At 31.2% G+C, this 22,451-nt stretch overlaps 2 protein-coding genes across 2 annotated transcripts in view; one reads left to right on the top strand and one right to left on the bottom strand.

The window, feature by feature from the left end:
- The window catches only part of Lis-1 (LisH and WD40 domain-containing Lis-1), a 90,387-nt gene extending 85,826 nt beyond the window's left edge, over positions 1 to 4,561 (top strand). Inside the window, exon 10 of the mRNA XM_088224913.1 lies at positions 2,956 to 4,561. Coding sequence (XP_088081039.1) covers positions 2,956 to 3,029 — 74 coding nt within the window. The 3' untranslated portion in view covers positions 3,030 to 4,561. The remainder of the gene's footprint in view (positions 1 to 2,955) is intronic.
- A 1,217-nt stretch (positions 4,562 to 5,778) lies between these two features.
- LOC148282550 (uncharacterized) overlaps positions 5,779 to 22,451 on the bottom strand; it is a 29,622-nt gene continuing 12,949 nt past the window's right edge. Inside the window, exons 3-6 of the mRNA XM_088224912.1 lie at positions 10,955 to 11,173; positions 10,666 to 10,800; positions 9,390 to 9,612; positions 5,779 to 7,358 (exon numbers count right to left, since the gene is read on the bottom strand). Of these exons, the coding sequence (XP_088081038.1) occupies positions 6,847 to 7,358; positions 9,390 to 9,612; positions 10,666 to 10,800; positions 10,955 to 11,173 (1,089 nt within the window). The 3' untranslated portion in view covers positions 5,779 to 6,846. The remainder of the gene's footprint in view (positions 7,359 to 9,389; positions 9,613 to 10,665; positions 10,801 to 10,954; positions 11,174 to 22,451) is intronic.

Genomic DNA, 22,451 nt, shown 5'->3' with positions numbered 1-22,451 from the left:
TATTATTACACCGGGAAGCACAAATTTCATCGACTGACACTTGTTTTTTTTTACTAACTCTCGGCATCTAAATCCAAAAATGGCAATCTCAGTTTTCGCTCATCACTTAAGCTACAAGATACCCTTTTTTTGCCCCAAAAGTCATACAAAATGTGCGTGCAAAGGAAAAATTTACTAAATATGCTCTTTTTTGAGTATGTCCGAATGTTTGTAGAAAGGCTGGATTTCCTCCCGGTTTAAGCGGCCAGTTTAAACATGGGCAGAATGGTGAATGTTACACAGTGTGTAAAGTTGCCACTTAAACCAGCCGATGACACGTCATAAGCCCTGTAAATGCCAAGACTTCCATATTTCCCTTTCAAAAATGTTTTCCCGATCTGTTGCAACAAATTTAGAGAGTAATTTTAGTCCTACAAAGTCTGTATATTATAGTTTTCTGTAAGTGTTCGCACAAGTAGTAAAATTATTTTACCAAACAAAAGTCGGGAAATTATGTTCAAAATTATCATTTAACTGTGCCCATTTGTACCTTTGTACCAAATAAATAATATTACATGTCCACGTAGAAAGGTTCATGATTAATTCCTTTTAAGTCAATTTGATTGTTTTATTTTTAAAATAAAACAATCAAATTGACTTAATAGAGCTTTGCCTAAAAGTTTTTGTTGAATTATTCATGTACCCTTCTACGTGGACATGATTCAATTGTTCCCCGGTGTTAATATTATCTTTCAAATTAATGTAATATTATTTATTAAAAGTTTGATACATTAACCTATACAGGGTGTTCTTAAACCCTGTCACATCCGAAACCACGATGATCAGTATGGACAAGAAGACATATTAGCATATTAAAAAAAATATTTTGAACAAAGAATTTTTTTTATATAAAATATTTAAAAAAACAAATGGTTGCTTACTTCTGCAGGGGAGAAGTGAGGGGAGCTCGGTTGTCAGTGTATCAGACTCCCCCCCTCCCCCTCGTTTATTCCCTGCAGAAGTAAGCAACCATTTGCTTTTTTTGAGATTTTATTATTTTAAATTGTATTCGTTCCAAATAATTATTTTAATGTGCCAATATGCTGACGGTTGGGCCCGGTTGCGTACTGCGAAACAGTTTATAAAATAATTCAACATGACATTGGCAAAAGCATACAATTTATTATGCAACACCATTCAATTTTTTTTGAAATGTCTTCTTGCTCATACTGATCATCGTGGTTTCGGATGTGACAGGGTTTAATGAACACTCTGTATAAAGGTTTACGTATTTACTATTTAATTAAATTTATGCTTTTTTGCCCTTTCTAATACAGCTATGTCACCAATACTAATTATATCCCTAGGTTTTTTTTACTCCCCATACGAGATGTATATCCCCTTTATTTATTGTAGAAATAATACAGTTTTCGACAAAAAACATAATGTAAAATGATAACATTTAAAAAAAAAAGATTTACAGATTTTTTAGTAATATTTATGATGGTTAAAGAAAAAATGTAGAGAGAAATAGCCATAAAAATAAAAATTAATACTCCTACACATAGTGTATATTGCAGATTAGTTGATTACAAAATATATGGAACTCCTTCATTCCTCTCCCTCTCCCCCTCCCCCTGTTTCCATGTACATTTATGTTTAAAATAGGCTTTATTTAAGTTCAACCCACTTCCTTCCTTAATCCCGTACTGTTAGATACGATTTATCTCAAATTGTATTACTCTTAATAATATATTTTTTTAATGAGGAATTTATCAACAATATTTTGAGTTTGTCCAAATTTTTGTAGACAAGGACTGGATTCAACTCCCTGGGGAGCTGTTTATATTAACATGTTATAACAGAGATGAAGAACATTTAAATTACCCGGTCCATGAAGAAGTATAGAAATTGAAAAAATAATATTTTCAGGCGTTGCCTAGTATGTAGGTGAAATAATTCAATTAGATGAATCTCACCCGCATAAATAAAGGTTTCAGCTCTTTAACTTCACAAACATCAACAGATGAAAGAATTGAAGGAATATGGATGTTCAAATATAGGCAGAATGGTGAATGTTACACAGTGTGTAAAGTGGCCACTTAAACCAGCCATTGACGGGTCATAAGCCCTGTAGATGCCTAGACTTCCATATTACCTTCTCTTAAATGTTCTTCATCTCTGTTGTAATATGTTAATAAGAATCTGGAGTCCGAAGTCAGTGGCTGTTGTTGTAGTAGCGTGCGCAATGTACACTACTTGTCGAGGAGGATTTAAATTGATAATTCCACTTCTTTAACAGTAACTAGCGAAATCAAATCAATTATGTAATAATTAGTTTGAATTTTTTGAAAATGTTTTAAACCACTGACGGTAAAAAGCAACAGCAAGTTCCTAAATTTATTTACCTTTTAGGGGATTATGACACAGCAACAATCTGGTTAGACATTTATTGCCCTATAGTGTAAGGGTTAATAGTCTATTGACAAATAAAAAATATGAAAAAACCACTGAACTTCCTCATTAATATTAATATTATATAATTTAAGTCTGATATGGCACCGATCATCCGCATTAGGATAGTTTGCCTAACAAATAATGTATATACACTTACATTATAGCACCTACATGCCTATCATTTTATTTCTAAAACTTTAAAGTTTGTTGATGAACATTTTTGATAAAGGTTCATTGTAATTTCAAGCGTTATTAGCGAATTAAAAGTCGAGCGATATTTGAATCCACAAATATCCTATTCAGATAAAAATAATTCAAATGCTATGATATAAATTGAAGTTCATTATCCAAACAGATTTTAAAATGTCTCAAAAGCGATGTAAAACCGGTCACTGGATATTTTGAATTTGTCGATTGAAGTATCACACGTATTTTATGTCTGCCAAATCACCGTGTGATTTAGGTGAATGTTTTGAATTTCCAAGATTAGTTATCCAGAAATGTAATGTTTGGTTCCAGACTTCCACAAAGTGCTACCGTACGTGATCTCTGGAAGTGTAGACCAGAATATAAAGGTGTGGGAGTGCCGCTAAATGAAATTTTCTCACTTTACCGCCATCGGAAATAAATGTAAAAACACGTCACGTTGTTTCAATCATATTAGGACACACTTCTCAATATTGTTTATCTGTGTTCTTTAACATTATTTTATCGGATAATCACTATTCACGCAACTCGCCCCGCCAGGATGTCGGTGGACTGTTTGTGAGGAAAGCTTCATGCGCCGGAGATACCGTCTCTGTAGACCTATGAAGAAGAGCGACTGCCGATATAATGCTACCGATCTCCTGCGCCTCTGAAACACATAACAGGATAGATAAGACGCCCCGTCTCCCAGCTGTGTTATAAGTTATAGGAAATTATAAATATATGTATGTATGTTATTATTTTAAGTCATTTAGAATTAACTTGTTTTTGGTTAATTTTTTATTTTATTTTTAATTGTATGTGGATGAGGTTTCATCAAACGTATTCATTGTGGCAGTTGGTTCCGACGCTAACTTCATTTCATGAATCGCTGACATTTTATTTGGCCAAATTATCGAGGAAGTGTCTCCTTAATTGGAGTTCCGGACAATATGGCCGAGGGAAACCATGATCCCGCGTCTTATATTGAAATGCTCATTGTAATACATTTTTACTTAAGTATTTTAAAGTATAAACAAGTTATTTATTGATTGTGATGAGTTTAGCCTCAATGGGTGGATAATGTAATTTATAGATTTATATAACTGAAAGATTTGTACTTTGCGGTGCAATCATTTCCATTTTATCTCTTAAAATATATTAGTCACATATTATTTTCCAACTGTTCTTTAGCTGGAGTGTACTCTGTAGATCCTATAGAAACTAAATTAAAATAATGCCTTTTTACTGTACACGATTTGTATTCCCCCAGAAAACATCTACATATTTAATAAAATACATTGAAATTATTTCATGCATACTATTTAGATCCGCTTTGATAGACTTTTTATATTGGGAAACTTAATATTAATCAGTTATCGATAATAATCAGCTGTATTCATTGAAATGGCTTATCACATACTCGAGTACATATTAGGATAGGTTTAGTCATATTTTTAATACTTTAAGATAAATATGTGTTTTCTTGCACTTGCCCCATTGTAATATTTTTTTTACAATTTCATTCTAGCCACCTTATTGAAAAAGCTTTCACCGTTAAATTAATTATTGTAACTTATTCCCATTATCTGCAGTCTCGAGATGAATAGTGGCAATTATGGAAAGCTTGTCGCGTAGTAATAGGACACACGAACGTTGCAGCTTGAACTAGTGGCTCTTGCATTGCGTGACTGTGTTCTAATATACAATCTTGTTTATAGTCTGCCTATGAATAGCAGCCCCATTCGCATCGCTGTTTGTATACTGTGTGAGAGTGGTGTAAAGGTACAACAAGCCTAGCCGCTCGTGTCCCTGTGTTGTAACTGTAGTAAGCCTCGCCGAACCTCGTGTACGCCCACTTGATCCACAAGTCTATTATTACCTTCACTTTGTGACTATGGTGTATATTTTTCCTGTAAATAAACATGTCTGAACTAAATCACTGGTTTTATTGAAATCTTCTTTGTTATTTATTTATTATTGTGTATAAATCGAGAAGTTTTATCTAACTTGAAAACTATATTGAGATGTATCATATATTATAAACGAGCAAGACTGAATAATATTCAAACCACTAAGTTTGTGATTTTCCACTTGACAAAAGCGAAACCGGCCGGCGTGTCAAATTTGATTTAGTGATTTTATAGAAATAAATTGTGTTTCAAAAGGACAATCTCTATATTGTTTTAAATAAGGGCCTGAGAATTCATAATATATTCTTATTGGGAAAAATGGGGGTCAGTGCTATATACATATAAGCTCCTGACGACACCGAGACCTATTAATCACTCTTTAGGGGATAGAGAAGATGAACGCAAAAGCGCAAGTAGGAAACACATTTTTATGCGTACTTATGTACTAAATACACGCTATCAGAGCGATTTTTCGCAGGCGTCCAGAATACCAGCCCTGGTCCACGACCAGAGTTCATTACGAGGCTCGCAGTGGGGCTCTGGGCCTATAGGGGTTGTCTCAGCTCCCAGCTCCCAGCCTCGCCAATTCATCAGCTGCCTCGTAATATGTAGTGGTGGCCTCCGTGGTGTAGTGGTCAAGACGCTTGACTCACACACGAAAGGTTCCGGGTTCGATTCCCGGTGAGAACACAAATATTAAAATGTGATTTTTCTCAAGCCTGGGTGTTCTGTGATGTAATTCACTACTGTAATTGGGCCTCCTGGCCTGTTGTGGTGCAAAAATAAATATAATGAGAAGAAATAGAAAAAAATGTATTTATTTTAAAAAAATATTTTATTTAGAAATTAGTTAACATCAATAGGTCTCAAACTGATAATAAATGGGCTAAGTTCATGAAGCGTGTTACAATATACGTTTACAAATTAAACATGTTTAATTTTAGTGAAATATATTCCAAACTTGCCTTAAATATAATTTAGAAGAACAATATAAATTCGCTCTAATACAAAGCAGCCAATAGACAAAAAAATAACTTTTCTTTGTAATGCCGAATAACATAAGCAGAAAAAAATAAAGACGAACTTAGGGATTCCAGTAAGTAAAAAATAAAACTCGCCACTTTTAAATTTCGGTAGGTAGGAGAGTAAATCTTAAAAGAACACCCGGGCTGAAGAAGGATTAATATCTTACATCTGCCGGTCGTTGCAGTTTTCGACCATTATTATAGATACTATTAAGAGTAGTTAAGTACAGGGGTCGGGTTCATGCCGAAACTGTGAATCTGCGAAAAGTCAACTTACAAGAGAGAAACTTCATTTTTCCTGATATTTTTTGATTGTCGAAGTTAAAAGTGGCAACGTTCTTTAAAAAAATTGTGTTACTATAGTTTGAATTGATTCCTTTTAAAACCTTTATTTACAATGGGCTTGATTCACTTAAATAGCAGATACATATGACAGATATTTTTTAGATAACTACGAGGTTTATATTTCTTGGGATTCCAACGCTGCGATGGAAGTTTCACGCATGCGCGGTACTTACCTCGGGGTTGACGCTATTATGAGCTAGCCGACTGTTGTGAACGCTTCGTGGTGTTTGTTTAAAATGCTGATCAAATTAAAAATCCTGCCCCTCGTGAGAAAAGGTCTGTAATTCGGTTCCTCAATGCGAAGAACATAAAAAAGCAGTCCACATAAATCGACAGATCTGTGAGGTGTACGGAGAACGTGTGAACGGTAAGGAGATGGGTTAGACAGTTCAATAAAGGTTGTGATAGTGTGAGCGTGATAACTAATGAAGTGAGCCTCTCCTTTTATGAAGAGGGAATACAAAAGCTCGTGTCGCGCTTACAAGTGCCCACAAAATAGTGAGGGGGGGATGTAGAAAAATTGTTAATAAAGGTCTAAAGTTTTTTTAACAATCATCTTTTTTTTTTTAAATATGTACCGTCTTCAACCTGTCAAACGGAACTTACTTATTTAATACACCTCGTAGTACAGATGTTTCAATGAATTAATCACGATGAGCGTACCTTTTTAAAAATTTTTGTAAAAATGCCAGTACTTTAGCGTGGACATGTATCCTATAAAATGTTAAAAAAACTATCCCTTGTATTTAAAATTTTAGGTACCTGTCTTGATTTACTTTTCTGTTTTTTTTTATTATTGTTTTAAAAAGATTTAGATTTAAGATAGAGATCACATCTTTAGGGAATTTTTAAAGTTTTGCATCCAAATTATCTGTGTGTCATAAATTAGTGTTGATATATATATATTTGAGCTATTTTCTTTTGAGCTTTTTTCTTTTAGCTTATTCATTTAAGCTTTTTTCCTTTGAACTTATTTTTATTGAGCTTTTTTCCTTAGAGCTTATTTTAATTGAGCTTTTTTCCTTCGAGCTTTTTTCATTCAAGCTTTTTTCCTTCGAGCTTTTTTCTTTCGAGCTTTTTTCAATTAAGCTTCTTTCCTTTGAGCTTCTTTCCTTTGAGCTTTTTTCTTTCGAGCTTTTTTCAATTAAGCTTCTTTCCTTTGAGCTTCTTTCCTTTGAGCTTCTTTCCTTTGAGCTTTCCTCCTTTGAGCTTTCCTCCTTTGAGCTTTTTTCTATTAAGCTTTTTTCCTTGTTTGAGCCTTTTTCGTTTGAAGTAAGATATTGAATACGCTCATTAAATTTTAAATTGAAATTAAGGAAAAGATTGACTAGTGAAATGGGCATGTTGAATATATAATTCAATACAAAGGCAAAAACATAGTAAAGAAGAAGCGTTAAAATAATGGCATTTAATAATGTATATGTAACATATCCTAATCCAAAGGGTGTGTTTTCTGAAAAAGATAAAAATTAATACATTAGTACTTTTATTACTCGTACATACGAGCTAAACCTCGCAATGCTCTGCTATTGCCAGATTTGAGGATATACTCGTACAAAGATTAAATAAACGCAATCCAAAGTTTGATAGTAAATATTGTTAAAATTAGATATCCCTAGCCCACAGCAACAGTGAGATATCTCTGAAGAACATATTCTGATATAATCGGACTTTGAAGTGCTGGTGGATTGTTTAAAGTTAAAATCCTGATATTATATTAAATGTTTTCAGTCTCTTTTGGATTACAGCGAAAAAATCAATCACTTAAGAAATGCACAGTGCAAATTATATAGGTGAAAATATGTATACACACTTATTGATAAACAATAAATCTCGTTATTTATATACTTAAAACAACCTACACAATTTCGCATTCTAGTTCTAGAATTGACTATAAAAATTACAATACTTTAAAGTGCCCCTAATTCTCAGACTGTAATTGCTAAAAGGCAATGTTTTACAAAATGATTTGAAAAATATAAAATAATGAAACAGTATTTTGCTATTATTTAAAAAAAAGACAGGGATCAGAGCACAAAAAAAAACACATTTATACAGTTTACAATATTTAAAAAAAGAACACCGTTATTAAATAAACAACAAAGTTAGTAAAAAAAAAAACACACATTTAATAGTACTAGTAATTGCATGGTTGAAGTGTTTAACCTAATTCTAAGAAAAACAAAAAAAACATCAAATAAAACTTTGCCAAAGAAATACGTTGTTAGACAATAGGGTATTTTCATAAACTGGGGATATGGTTTTAAATGTATTCAGTAAATAAAGAATATTTTTACGATTGCGACCATTTTACTATAAAAATCTGAATCTAATGTTTGCATTTATAATTTCCTATTAAAAGTTTGATAGAAATAAAACGGCCCATAACTGGCCAAAAGGGTTGATGACGTCACGCGTGACTTATGTATCCTACGTTCACTCAAATCCTATACTGAGATACTCTGACGCTGGCGGCTTGTGGCTTTTTATTTTTATTGAAGCCACGCCGCCGCTCACGCAGTACACCTCACCGCAGCTGGACGCCGCCGTCCTAGCTACCCTGACGCCGCAGCCAGATGCTGCCCCCCTACGATGCACAACGCCGCCGCCCACACGCGCCATGCCAAGGACCCACGCCGCCTTCGCGTTCTACGCCGCGCCGCCGCATCAGGGCGTAAGGTTAATTTTAAGTTTATTGTTTAAGTAGGTTAAGGCTAATTCTGAGTTAGGTTACTTATAGCCAACGCAACTTATTTTTGTTCCATTCTTACCCCTCCACATCAATATAATTGCGACTGAATGCAATTTAATCTAATTGTTTTTATCTACGAATAACTGGCGCTCAACAAAGACACCAACATCTCTCTCTCACTCTCATTTTTCTATATATTTTTTATCAATTATTAAAAATAAAAATAAAAAATATTTTAAAAATAATTTTTAATTTTAATCGAATATTTCGAGGTTGTCAAGGTTTTCTTAAGTTAAGCGAATATGGTCAGTTCCAAAAAAAATGTTATGAAGTAAAATTTATAAATATTATATATTGAATATTATATATCAGAAAAACTAAATAAGTTTGCAAATTTATCAAAGGCGAAGTTTACATTGCTTTCATCTTTCTCTGGTCCATCTGTTAATTGTTTCAAATTTATTCTTTTCATAGATATTTCAACAAAGAAGGGAAGGAGAATGGAACGTGTCTCTATAAATATTTGGAGATACTCTAAATACTTATAATTATTATAAATTTATTCCAAAAACAATATTTTTAATTAGTTCTGTTGAATGGCATGTTTTCCTATTTTGTGAAGAAAATGGCGTTTATCACCTCCATATAATTCAATTATATTCAGAGTATGTCCAAGCCCTTTTAGAAAATTACTAGATTTTGATCCTCGTAGGATACCAAGTTATACATAAATATCAAGTTAATTTTATTGTTTACACTTTGAAGTTATGTGATTCGGTAGCGTTCTCTTACCTCCTATAGTGATAGTGAATTTGTGGAACATATTGAACATCATGATTATGTGATTGGCGATCAGTTTATTGAATAAGTTTCCAAATATTTTCAAAGGGTGCAACATATGCCAGAAATGTGATATTCTATTTTCAAGTGCTGGTTGACATTCTCCAAAACCAAAATGATACCAAGGACATTTAAATTGTTTTATGGATTCTTTATAGTCCTTTAATTCAGCTTCCTGAAAATATTATTTTCATTTTAGATTAATTGAACTGAGCTTCTAAAACAGTAATCTCTCCACACAAACATATACATAACAAAGAAAGTAACATTTTTAACATTTTTCTCTTGACAATCAGAATCATTAATTGAATATAGTATTTTTTTATTTTATTAATCTGGTTATTCTTGTGCATCATCACCATGTCTATTCCCATTTGCCATATATGTATAGCTGTTTTTAGTATGATTTTTCCATAGTGGTCTCTTGACGTTCAGGCAACAATGAAGCATATTATTTTGTGGGTATTCTAGTAAAAAACTTCAACTCTCAAATCCCCGTTTCGAGAATTTAAGCATTTAAGTTTTGTTCCAATTTTACTCTTTTATATCTTATTTAAATGTGGTAAGATGTTAAGTGCTCATTTAAGAACATGTTTTTAATTTTTCCCTTTCTTAATTTTGTATTAAGTTATTTAAAGCTTTTAGCCTGAATAAAATACCCGTTATACGACTTAACCTTAAATTTATTTTTAAAACCACAGATATATGAAATTTAATATGGCTTAGTGTATTTTGCCAGTTTGTAGAGCATCAAAGACTGCATCATTAAGTCAAATCCGCATATTTACAAGTTAACGTTTTTTGCCAGTATACCCACGATTTATTAAACTCTAATTATAAATAAATCAATTCCATTATATTTATGGTTGATGGTGACATGAACAAATCCAAATAGATTTACCAAACCAAAATGGAAATTTCGTGGACTCCGTGGATTTGGGAGTCAGCAAGTCAATAAGTAGAATTGTCAGACGATCGTTCTTAAAAATACTGTAATTCAATCATTCAAACAACTGAACATTCCTGAATAAAGAGAAATGCGGTTTAGCATTTAGCTTCTCAAGGAATTTAAAAAAAAATACTTATGTGAGTATAAATAATAATTTAAGACTTGTTGAAATTGGCGTGATGTAATTATGAGCCTGTTTAGACATGGTTTGTATGCAAGATATTGGATTATTAAAATTAATTCATACATTTTAAAATCAAATTATATATTTATATTTACCATAACGTTTATTCTAATTTCCCAGGCCAATGATGCTATGCAAAATGAAATAAAAAGTACTCTTCGGAATGGGAGCAGCGATTTGTATATCAAATATAAGCATGTGAATAATATGCCGCTCAATATGATTTCAAGCTGAAAATAAAAAAATAAAAAATTATAAATACTCGAAGTCTCCCTGCAATACTATTAAAAGTTCATTATTTACAGATATACATATTGTAGTTCTTACATCAACATACAAGTGTCATTAAAAGGCATTTTAAAAATACACATAGATTATACGAACACGGTAATTTAGACTCCACATCAAAAATAGTTCCATACATATTTCTAAGTTTCGGGGTATGGAAACATTAACAATTTTCTCTGATAAAAGTCCATCGATAGTCCTGAGCTCTGCATGGGTGAGAGGTTCTGTACTGTCAGCATATCTAGAGAGTGACTCAAATTCTGATGTATTTAATTCAAAATGAATGGATCCTTGGACCAATCCATTTTCTTGTTCCTAAAAATAAAACATAATATATCATTTATATTTTAATTACTTGGTTTACGTTTATACCAATGAACAATTTATTTACACCAATTGATTTCGGGTTGACCGACTGTCTATAAAATTATGGGTAGCAATAATTAGCAATATTATACATGATTCCAAACATGTCACAGAGAAAAAGAGGATAAAAAATCATAATTTTTATTTAATATTTTTATAAATTATATTATCAATGTTTTTTAAAATACAAAATTCTGGCTTTTTGCTTAAGACAACGATATACCGCGAAACCGTCCAATTTTGCCCTGGATGGATATTTTGCCCAAACAGTCTAATCTATGATCAACCTTTAAAAAAACATATTTTCATTTGATTTTGGTAAATTTGGTACCAAATAAACGATTGTAATCCTGGATTCCTTTCAGATCTCTCCAATATTAACATTCCACTTTCTACCTATATCACAACTCTCCCGTCCTCGCCCAATAAAGCTGTATATAAAATTGTTTTTGTTTATTATGTGGAAAAAAAACTAAATAAATGACGGATCATAAGCCCTGTAAATGCCTAGACTTCCATATTCCCTTATCAAAAATGTTTTACCTCTCTGTTGCAACAAATTTAGTTTGATTGTCTTTAACAAATAAAAAAAACATGAAAACGAGATGTTTCACGCCCTATGGGACAATCTTATTCTGAAAAATGTATGGTGAATTTCAAAACCATACAAATTTAAATTGATGCATATTTAAATAATAATAATGAATAATGTGTAACAAGTCCCATATAAAAGGCATAGTTCGTATATTTACGCACTCAGAAGCCGTACAAATACAAGTCAGAATTCACCCATTAATAGGACAATTCGCTCGCAGAATACATAATATAGACATATTTTTCTGTACATGTTGTCAATTTTTTTGATTCGTTACGTTATTCTATCTTCGCTGTTAGCATAACGTAATGGGTTTGACTTGTGAAGTAATGCTGACTACTCTTACCACCATCACGCCATTTGATGTAGTGTTCAGTAGGCAGAGAGGATGGACTGCCACACACCTCTATCCTGACACACATTCCTAGCTTCTGAAATACTAACACACTAACTTGTATATATTACTAACGAATGTGTAAATCATAGGATTAAGAATAGTCGTGTAGATCTATATATATAAAAATGAATCGCCGTTATTAGTCTCGCCAAAACTCAAAAATGGCTCGATAGATTTACGTGCCGTTTTTTGCAAAATTTTCTGATTTGCGTCCTCAAGGTTTATAAATACTAACATCTTCAATATGATGAGTGGAAAAAAAGTTAGAAGCATAGAATTAAGAATAGTCCAGAAGGAGCGTAGAATCATCTTTAAATACATCGGACTGTGTCCAAAAAAGCCCCCACTTTGCCCCACTTTCGCCGCGCGCATTCATGAAGTCACCGCGTAATGTTGCCAGATTGCAAAAAAATACAATCATAACACAAATAATGTAAAATAAAAAAAAGCAATTAGTTAATTTCTTTATTTTTTTATTGTACACGCAGAAACATTGATTGACACAACAGAGTATTTAACAAGAGTAATTTAATTAACGAACTTTGAACTTAAAAAATAAAACTAATTTTATTTTACATAAAATGGATATTTTTATCTCATGTTAAATAATAATATTTGATGTTTTAAAGATAATTTTAAAAATTCTAAAAATGAGTTAAAGTGAATTCTAAATTCTATGCCAATGTGCCTTAAAAACATCCTTTTATCTGGAGGAACAAAGTCACCCATTAAGTTCAGTCTTATTTCGCCAGAGGGCCATTCTGCCTTTGTCACATTATTACGTTTTTTTTTAAATATATTGGCGCGACAAAATATCATTGGTCAGTTGCGGCTAGAGATGAAAATAATCGACTAAATTTACTAATCGAGTGATTAGTAATGGAATGAATGAAATAATCGAATGAATCGTTCATTTCCGGTATACCATACCACTGTTTTTTAACCTGTGGGTCGCGAGAGGTCGAGAAAACTTCAGTTTTTTATACAACATATAATTTGTGAGACTTAAATAAAAAGTTGATAAGAGTTCAAATTATTATATTTAACAAAATTTCCCTATAATCAATCATACAAGTCAGAAAAATGCTAGTTCAAAACATGTTATTACAAAGAAAATAAATATGAAAAATGTGTTTAAATAGAAAATGATTACATCTGTGCTTGCTTATCTTCGTTCATTTTAATGTGAAGGTTGCGCTTGAGTTTGTTCAATTAATTACTCCCATCGTGGATCCGTTTTCGCCACATTTAGTATTAAATCGTTTTCCAAATTTAAGCGATTTCTTAGTTTACATTTTATTCGCGCCATTGATGAAAATGCCAACTCGCACAAGTACGAGGTAGAAAATGGAATCAAACACTTCAAAGCCTCGGTTGTTAATTCCGGGTATTCTGTTTTTCTTTTTAACCAAAACTTATCCAAATTTTCAGACTTGAATTCCAAGTATAACATCCCGTCGGCAGATAGTTCCAGCAGATTCTCTTTGAGCTTAGTTGCTAAATTTGCCTCGTTTATAGCTGCATTTAAAAACGGATTTAAGATCCATCTTTGCCCAGTGTTATCCGATATCTCTTGCAGTGAGAAGTAATGGCACAATTCTTTCTTCAAATTATGTAACACCGTTTTCATACAAGATATATATGAGTTGATGTTGATCTCGCTTCAGACTTCTTCAATGAAAGACTGTGTGGACGAAAATGAATCAAAGTTATTTTGATTTATATATGATGACCACAATTCATTTTTTTTTATAAAGCCATGGAGTTTGTCTTTTGCTGTAATGACATTTTCATCACACCCTTGAAGACTTTTATTCAAGTTATTTAAATGGTCAAATAAGTCAGAAAGAAAAGCCAATTTTAAAAGAAATTCCGGGTCAAAAATGAATTCAGAGTAATGTGACTTGGCTTGCTGTAAATATACTAATAGTTCAGCGTGAAGTTCCATAACTCTGGTCAGTACTTTGCCTTTTGATAACCACCTAACTTCTGTATGGTAAAGCAAATTACGGTGTGTGTCCCCATATCTTCACAAATGATTCGAAACAATCGAGTCTGCAACGCTTTTCCTTTAATAGAATTTACAATGTTAATAATAATACTAAGAACTTGACTGTATTCTTGCGGTAAGGATTTGGCTGCAAGAGCTTGGCGATGATGAAAGCAATGCATCCAACAAGAGTTTGGCATCTGTTCTTTCAGTTTAGCAATAAATCCACTCTTTGCACCAGTCATGGCTTTTGCTCCGTCACTACAAATAGCAATGCATTTTTGTGCCCAATCGATATTCATATCTTGCGTAGCTTAAAGGAACATGTCATGCAAGCATTGACCTGTAGTATTTTTGGGAAGTGCTTTGCAAAATAGTATTTTTTCCATTATTATTTCATTGGATTCAAAACGCACAAAAGCTACAAATTGCGCACAACTCGCAATATCCGTTGATTCATCAAATTGCAAGGATACAAAAGAACTTTTCATTATTTTTTCTATGACTTGATCACGAACATCAGTCGCCATATTGCTTATCCTGCGTTGAATGGTATTGTCAGAGAGAGGTATACTTTTGAGCTTTTTGACCTCTTGCTTGCCAAACATAAATTTTCGGCAATAGTGTGAGATTTCCCTGCTTTAGCCACACGAAAAGCTACTCGATTACTAGCGAGCAACGCTTTCTCATTCAGGTTGGACATTTGTCCTATAGCAGTTTTTTGACGTTCAAGAGCTTTTAATTTTCGCTCAAAAAATTCCACGGGTTTATTTTTTTCATTAGGATGTTTTGTGTTTAGGTGGCGTACCAACTACGATGGCTTCATGCTTTGACAAAATTTCAAAGCAAATTACGTACTGCGGTTTACTGTCAATCACAGTAAACCCAAATTTTAAATAAATGTCGTCATAAAGACGTTTTTTCTTTATTCCACTACTCCCGCTAGACGTTGATGGTTCTGATGATCTTTTCAGGAATTTATCCATTTTCAATAATAACAATTCACATAAATGCGTGAATGTCATAATAATACTTTTTTCTAAACACCCTTAGCATGCAAAATCTTACTCGCGTAAACTGGAAATTGACCGAAGTATCAAAGATCACTAAACTGTGGAGCAAATAGCAAATGAATTGTGATGCATGCTGTTTGCGCGGGGGGGAAACAAAGACAAATGTGAATTATTATTAAAAGAGTTCCGCGGAAAAATATTTTAATATTTTCGATACATTTGTAACATAATGGAGTAGAGTTATGCATAAAATGAAATCAATATGATGATTAACAAAAAAGGTATTGAACAAATATGCTACCTGGGGGACCCCAGATACCCCCCTTAGGCACGGGAGGGCTAAGGGCATTATGTCCACCGATCCTGTTAAGTTTCAAAATATGATCACTTTTTTTGTCAAAAAAATTAAAAAAGTACACACCGAATGACCTTGAACGTCCCATACTTATAATAAATCTTGAAAACCACCCGATGGATCTAAACCTGGTTTTCACTGTCATGTAACGTGTCCTAAAACAAAGCTACTTGTATTTGTTGCATCTTCGAAAAATAAAAATTAGTACGTCATATTCATTTCTTATCGAAAATTACCGTAAAATACCGCGGAGATTTTACCGCCTTGCATCTCGAATTTATTGCGATACAAGTAAATATCGTTTTTGCTACCATTTATGCTTGCAATATACACATGTATGTTCATAAGGATGAATGACAATATCCGACTAAGACACTCCATATAATCTTTCAAACTCACAGTGAAAGGGGCAGTGAACGTAATAAAGTTAAATTGAATTGAAATAATATACGAAATTAGAAATTTCAAAAGATCTACTCATTTATTGACCAAAATATTGTTTTTTTGAATGATTAAAACCGATAGGAAGACCCACAGTCTTTAAAACGGTTTCGGGTATGTGGAGGAATGTACTCCTGCTCCGGGGAATTACGCTTTCGGGAATTTTCCCGCGGTACATCATTACTTGCACCTCCAGTACCTTATGCACCATTGGGTGCGAATAAGAGTTTGATGGTGATGAACATAATGTCATTGTATTATTTTAGATGTTTGTAAATCTAATATTGTGGATCATCGTAATATATAATTTTTATTTGAGAATAAAAAATACTGTTTTGTAATCCACTGTATTTGCTTACACAACCGAATATATAATATATGTATTATGTATGTTTACTTGTTAGATAACCCTAAAGAGGGAAACATTTTGTAGCCGAAACTAGACAGTCAAATTGTACAAAAAAAAATCTTTTTTTTTTTGTATAATTTGATTGTTTTGGTAATTTTGTTGATAGTTAATTTTCTGCTTACTAAAGTTGAAGGTGTAAACAAGGACTTATACACTCGCATACGTTAATATTTATTGTATGCAATTATTACTTTATTATGTCTATATAATGATTTAAATCATATATACATTCAAATTAACAATGCACTGGCCTATGCACCATTAGGTTCTGATAGGGGTTTGGTGATAATGTATTTCAATATAAATTTTACCGATGTATATATAAATTTACTTTAATATAAAGAAATATTCGTTTTTATAAACGATAAATCGATATTATTATCGAAACTTATTTAAACGAATAATGGCGGTACATTACTTTTTCACTAACACATTCGTAAAAACTCTTTGCGATGTTCTTATGAATATTTTTAAACCTGTTATTATAATCGAATATTTTATATCAGTTTAAAAAAAAAAAGGTATTTATTTAAGAGCAATATTTTCCGAATAATAAATAATTTACATGAAAACTAAAAACAGCACTAATAAGTGCATATTATTTATTTATACCCTTTCTAATTTATATTATAAATAAGTGGGTTATATTGTTCATTTTGTTTATATATGTATTTTAAGTTTAAGTAAAATATTATTAAAAGTGTTTGCACGTAATTGATGAAAAATAAGTAGTGCATTTTTTTATTTTAATGTTTCTGTATATTATTTTTCATTGTTTGTAAAGCAAATAAATACATTAATGTCAGGCGGGATGGGATCTCTATGAAGACGACAGATATTATTTAATAATACGCTAATTAGCAGCGTGCTTTATTTACATTTCTGTGCGTTTGACTTAACGGTTCCTAATTTATCATTTCATTTGTGAATAAAAACTAGCAGATTTAAGATATATACGAATTAAAACATATAAACAAAATTTAAATAATAATACGTTGTGTATAAAAATACTTATTTAGTCATGTTTCTTACAATAAAAGGAACATTATGAAAATTCATCAAAAATATTTAATACGTTCGGTATTTTTTTACTTGTCTAAATCACTCTATAGCTAACAATATATTGAATACTTAAAAATAATACAGTTTTTTTTCTATTAAGCTAACGAAATAGTAAAAAAAATCAATGCCAACCTAGCCAAATAAAAAATATCTATCTTTGCTCTTTTGCATAAATTTTGGGTTTCTGCCTGATCAATTTCAATATATGAAATTCAATTTTAAAAAACATGTTAGGTTTTTAACACAGAAAAATAATTTTAGTTTAGTTAAATTAATTTATCAATTTTTGAGACCAAATCTCAACTCCATAGAACCAAATTCCTGTGTATTGAAAGCAAAATACAAAACAATTGTGTTTATAAACAAAATGAACAAAAAATCTTTTGAACATAGGGAACAAGATTTTTTCTTATCAGTGTGAACTCGGATATGAAACTAGAAATAAAAATGAAGTAAGTCTGCCATTTAGTAAGAAAACAAAGACACAGAACTCGTTGGTTCACCGAGGTGGACCATCAGAAAGAAGAGTTTAAGGAAAGACCATTAGAAATAAGAGAACAAAAAAAAATCATTTCATTTGAATGTTAGTTGATAAAACATGTGTGTAGCAGATAAGTTAGCTCTTAAAAAGTGATTGCATTCGAGTTGGTCTTAAATAATTTTTTTAATTAGTGAAATGTTAATAATTATTATATATTTTAATAACAATTCGTCGTCGTCATTCCCTTTCCGTACCTAATGGTGCTTAAATTACTGCAGTGGTACTCAAATCGCAGCGTATCTTGATCATTTTTTGTTACATGAAGGTAAGATGATCAGTCTTACGCTTCAGGTACCAGTCCAGGCACTATGAAATATTCTGGTGGGAAAATACCTTTTTAAATAAATATTTCTTATCAACCATGTCGGGAATCGAACCCGAGACCTCTTGCATGGGAGACAAATGCGCTTATCATTACACCACGAGGCCGACTAATAATTATATATAGGTTAATATATTAACACATTCATGTATTGTGTTTGTACTATTTAAGGACAAAACAAAAATAAAAAAATATTAAAACCCATAAATTTATCAGACAAGAAAAGCACGAATATAAAAATATAAAGTTTTGAAGTGACAGAGGCAATGTAGCATAATGTATTTCTTTATATTAAATCAGAGCTACAGACAGTATTACATATATGAAATAATTACAGTTTTGAAAAAAATGCCTCAAAAGTATCGAATATTTCAATATATATATACATTTATATTTGTTTTTATTTTATTTATGAAATATATAATACATATCTAAGATATTATACTCCCAGGAATTTAAAAAAACCTCATTTGGGACCGTAAATAAAAATGAGACATTTTTGTGACAATACATAATATCATACATAGTAAATACATCCGAAATTGTAAGAAAACAAAAAGAAACATAAAGCATAGTACTTTACACCATCTATATAAATAACATTAATAACTATCACTATCAAAAAGATTTAAGTAATATTTTTTAATTACGACACTTTTGAATTGGCTATTCGATTTTCCGTGTTTTAATATTTATTTAAAATTCGGAATGGTCAATACTTTCCAGAAACCTTTTTCCGAACTTCGTTGAGCAAAACTTAGGTACATGAAAATTCCCTGATTTACGCGTTATTATTATTATATTTATTAAATTATTTTATAGAAATACACCATTCTTTCTCAATGGTCCCCTTGATAAAACCTGTGTGAAGGAATATTTCTTTTATTAAAAAAAAAGGTAATAATAATAACAAAAAATAGAAAAAATACCTAATTAAAAAACACCTTTTTCTAAACAGAAATGACCGAAAAATATTTTTTTACAATAATAATAATATTACGAGTACAATACATAAGTTTTTATGTATTTTTTTAGTTAGTGTATACAATAAAGCATTATAAGAGTAGGCATATTTATTTTATATATTTTTAATTAATATTTTTTCTTTCATTCTTCATACTTCATAAGTATTTTGAAAAAACAACGCATTATCCATAAATAAAAAGTCGATTACGGGAATAATCTAATTCGGTTATTCGAACTATTAATATTGATAATAATCGTTTGCGATTAAGCACACCCCAACAGATTTATGTCTGACAGACCGGGTCGTATTCATTTTACAACGCGTGTGAAAAGGTAACAGATTTTGTATGCGTTTGCAGGATAAGCGCGGTAAAATATCGGGTAGTATGGATTTGCGTTGCAGGTGTGAAAACGGCCTAAGGGTCGTCCATAGTGCGGGCCCAGGCGGTGGCAACAGCGGGCGCGTTAATTTCAAACATAACGAGAACGTATGAAAAACGCCACACATAACCAAGGCCTGAGGCAAGCGCGACAAATTGATGTTTGAGGCCTAAAAGCGAGCGATTTTACCACACATTTCTAATCGCTTGTTACCGCTGGTTTCTCGGGCCAAATAACCTACCTTAGGATGGTCGCGCGGTAAGACCAAACGAATTTGATTTTACCGCCTAGCCTTTCGCGCGACTCGTACAAAAAATTCTACCTATAAAATGAATACAAAATAATATTTCAATGTAAAACAATAAAAAACGTCGATATGAATAGATAAATTGTGCAGTGAAATCAAAATATGTATATAATAGGTATTTTTTAAATTATAATACAAAATAAAGGAGTTGTGGCGCGTAGATAAAAAGAAAGTATGTATAGGGCTGAGATTGATTTTAGAGTTTGATTGTTTGAAAATGTGTTAACACATTTAGTTAACGTGGAAAAAAGTTTTTTTAGTTATATAATGTTATATTGTATAATTAATATTTAAAACTTAAGTGTTAGTAAATAATTGTATAATATCGCGCATCGATTTTTCTATTTTTACCGGTTTTATTATGTTTTTAATACGTCTTTTACTACGTTTTTGCTATGATTTTTACTATGTATTTTATTACGTATTTGAATTCAATTTTATTGTTCTCTTTTTTGCTTTGTTTTTTAATGTGTTTTACTACGTTTTTTACTATATTTTTTCACTTTGTATTTTACAGCATTTTAAACAGGTTTTCTTTTTATTACGTTTTATTAACATCTTTTACTACGTTTTTTCCTATGTTTTTTTTCCTTCGTATTTTAATACATTTTTTATTGTTTTTAATTTACTATGTTTATTTTACTAAGTATTTAACAACGTTTTTACTGTTTTTTTCTGTATTTTATAAAACGTCTTTGCCTACGTTTTATACTATGTTATTTTTACTAAGTATTTTAGCAAATCTTTTACTACGTTTTTTACTAAGTTTTTTACTACGTATTTAACTATATTTTTTACAATTTTTTTTATGTCTTTTATAAAACGTCTTTTCCTACGTCTTTTACTACGTTTTTTACTATGTTTTTTTTTTACTTCGTATTTTACTGTTTTCTTTTTACTATGTTTTTCACTGTGTTTTACTACGTCTTTTTAAAAACTGTTTTTTACTACGTTTATTATTATGTATTTTATTAAGTTCTTTACTTTATTTTTTCTATGTTTTTTAGGTTTTTTTATATTAATTATTCTATGTTTTTATATTTTTAATTTCTTGGAACGAGTAAATAACCCACCCTAGTTAGACAGTCAATCAATTTTGAATAAAAGTATAATTTAATTTTGTTATCTTAATTTGTTGCAACAGAGAGGGAAAACATTTTGAGAAGAGAGTATAAATGTCTAGGCATTTACAGGGCTTATGACCTATCATTGATAAATAACCTAATTAGTATAATTATTTATAAATCATATAAAAAATATAAAAGTAATGTACAAAAAATATTTTTATATACATTTAATGAAATGTTGAGTTAATATGCTTTTATTAAAAATTAAAAATATTTTAAATACCAAAATAATCACGTTACGTATGAAAATACATACGCGTACTGTAATACGTAGTATGTTTGTATATATATTGTCAGATTTGTCGGATTTTTACAACTCGTGTGAAAAGGTAACACATTTTGTATGCGTTTGTAGGATAAATGCGGTAAAGTTATCGGGTCGTATGGAAAACGGCAAGTTTTCGCACGGAAAATTTAAATATATTCTATACCTATACTAGATACTGTGTACTGTGTACTTGAACGTTTTGCAGGGTTCAGCCTCCGTTTCTCATACAAAGTAAAGAATTCACCATTTATTCTCTGTTTGTGTTGATTTTAAGCAAGCCATCCCCTTTATTTAACTTCTGCCATTGCAGTGGCTGACTGTCGAATTACAATAAGGAATACTTTTCTATGGTCTTCAACCCCTGTATTGAAATCCTGAAAATTTAATAACATATAGGCCGTTTTCACACCTGCCACGCAAATCCATACTACCCGATATTTTACCGCGCTTATCCTGCAAACGCATACAAAATCTGTTACCTTTTCACACGCGTTGTAAAATGAATACGACCCGGTCTGTCAGACATAAATCTGTTGGGGTGTGCTTAATCGCAAACGATTATTATCAATATTAATAGTTCGAATAACCGAATTAGATTATTCCCGTAATCGACTTTTTATTTATGGATAATGCGTTGTTTTTTCAAAATACTTATGAAGTATGAAGAATGAAAGAAAAAATATTAATTAAAAATATATAAAATAAATATGCCTACTCTTATAATGCTTTATTGTATACACTAACTAAAAAAATACATAAAAACTTATGTATTGTACTCGTAATATTATTATTATTGTAAAAAAATATTTTTCGGTCATTTCTGTTTAGAAAAAGGTGTTTTTTAATTAGGTATTTTTTCTATTTTTTGTTATTATTATTACCTTTTTTTTTAATAAAAGAAATATTCCTTCACACAGGTTTTATCAAGGGGACCATTGAGAAAAAATGGTGTATTTCTATAAAATAATTTAATAAATATAATAATAATAACGCGTAAATCAGGGAATTTTCATGTACCTAAGTTTTGCTCAACGAAGTTCGGAAAAAGGTTTC

This window comes from Micrasema longulum, unplaced genomic scaffold (genome assembly GCF_059751315.1).
Source record: "Micrasema longulum isolate JH-2025_06_02 unplaced genomic scaffold, ASM5975131v1 h1tg000319l, whole genome shotgun sequence".
Lineage (NCBI taxonomy): Eukaryota > Metazoa > Arthropoda > Insecta > Trichoptera > Brachycentridae > Micrasema > Micrasema longulum.
Note: the sequence above shows the minus strand (reverse complement) of the source record. Positions and strands in the feature narration are given on the sequence as shown.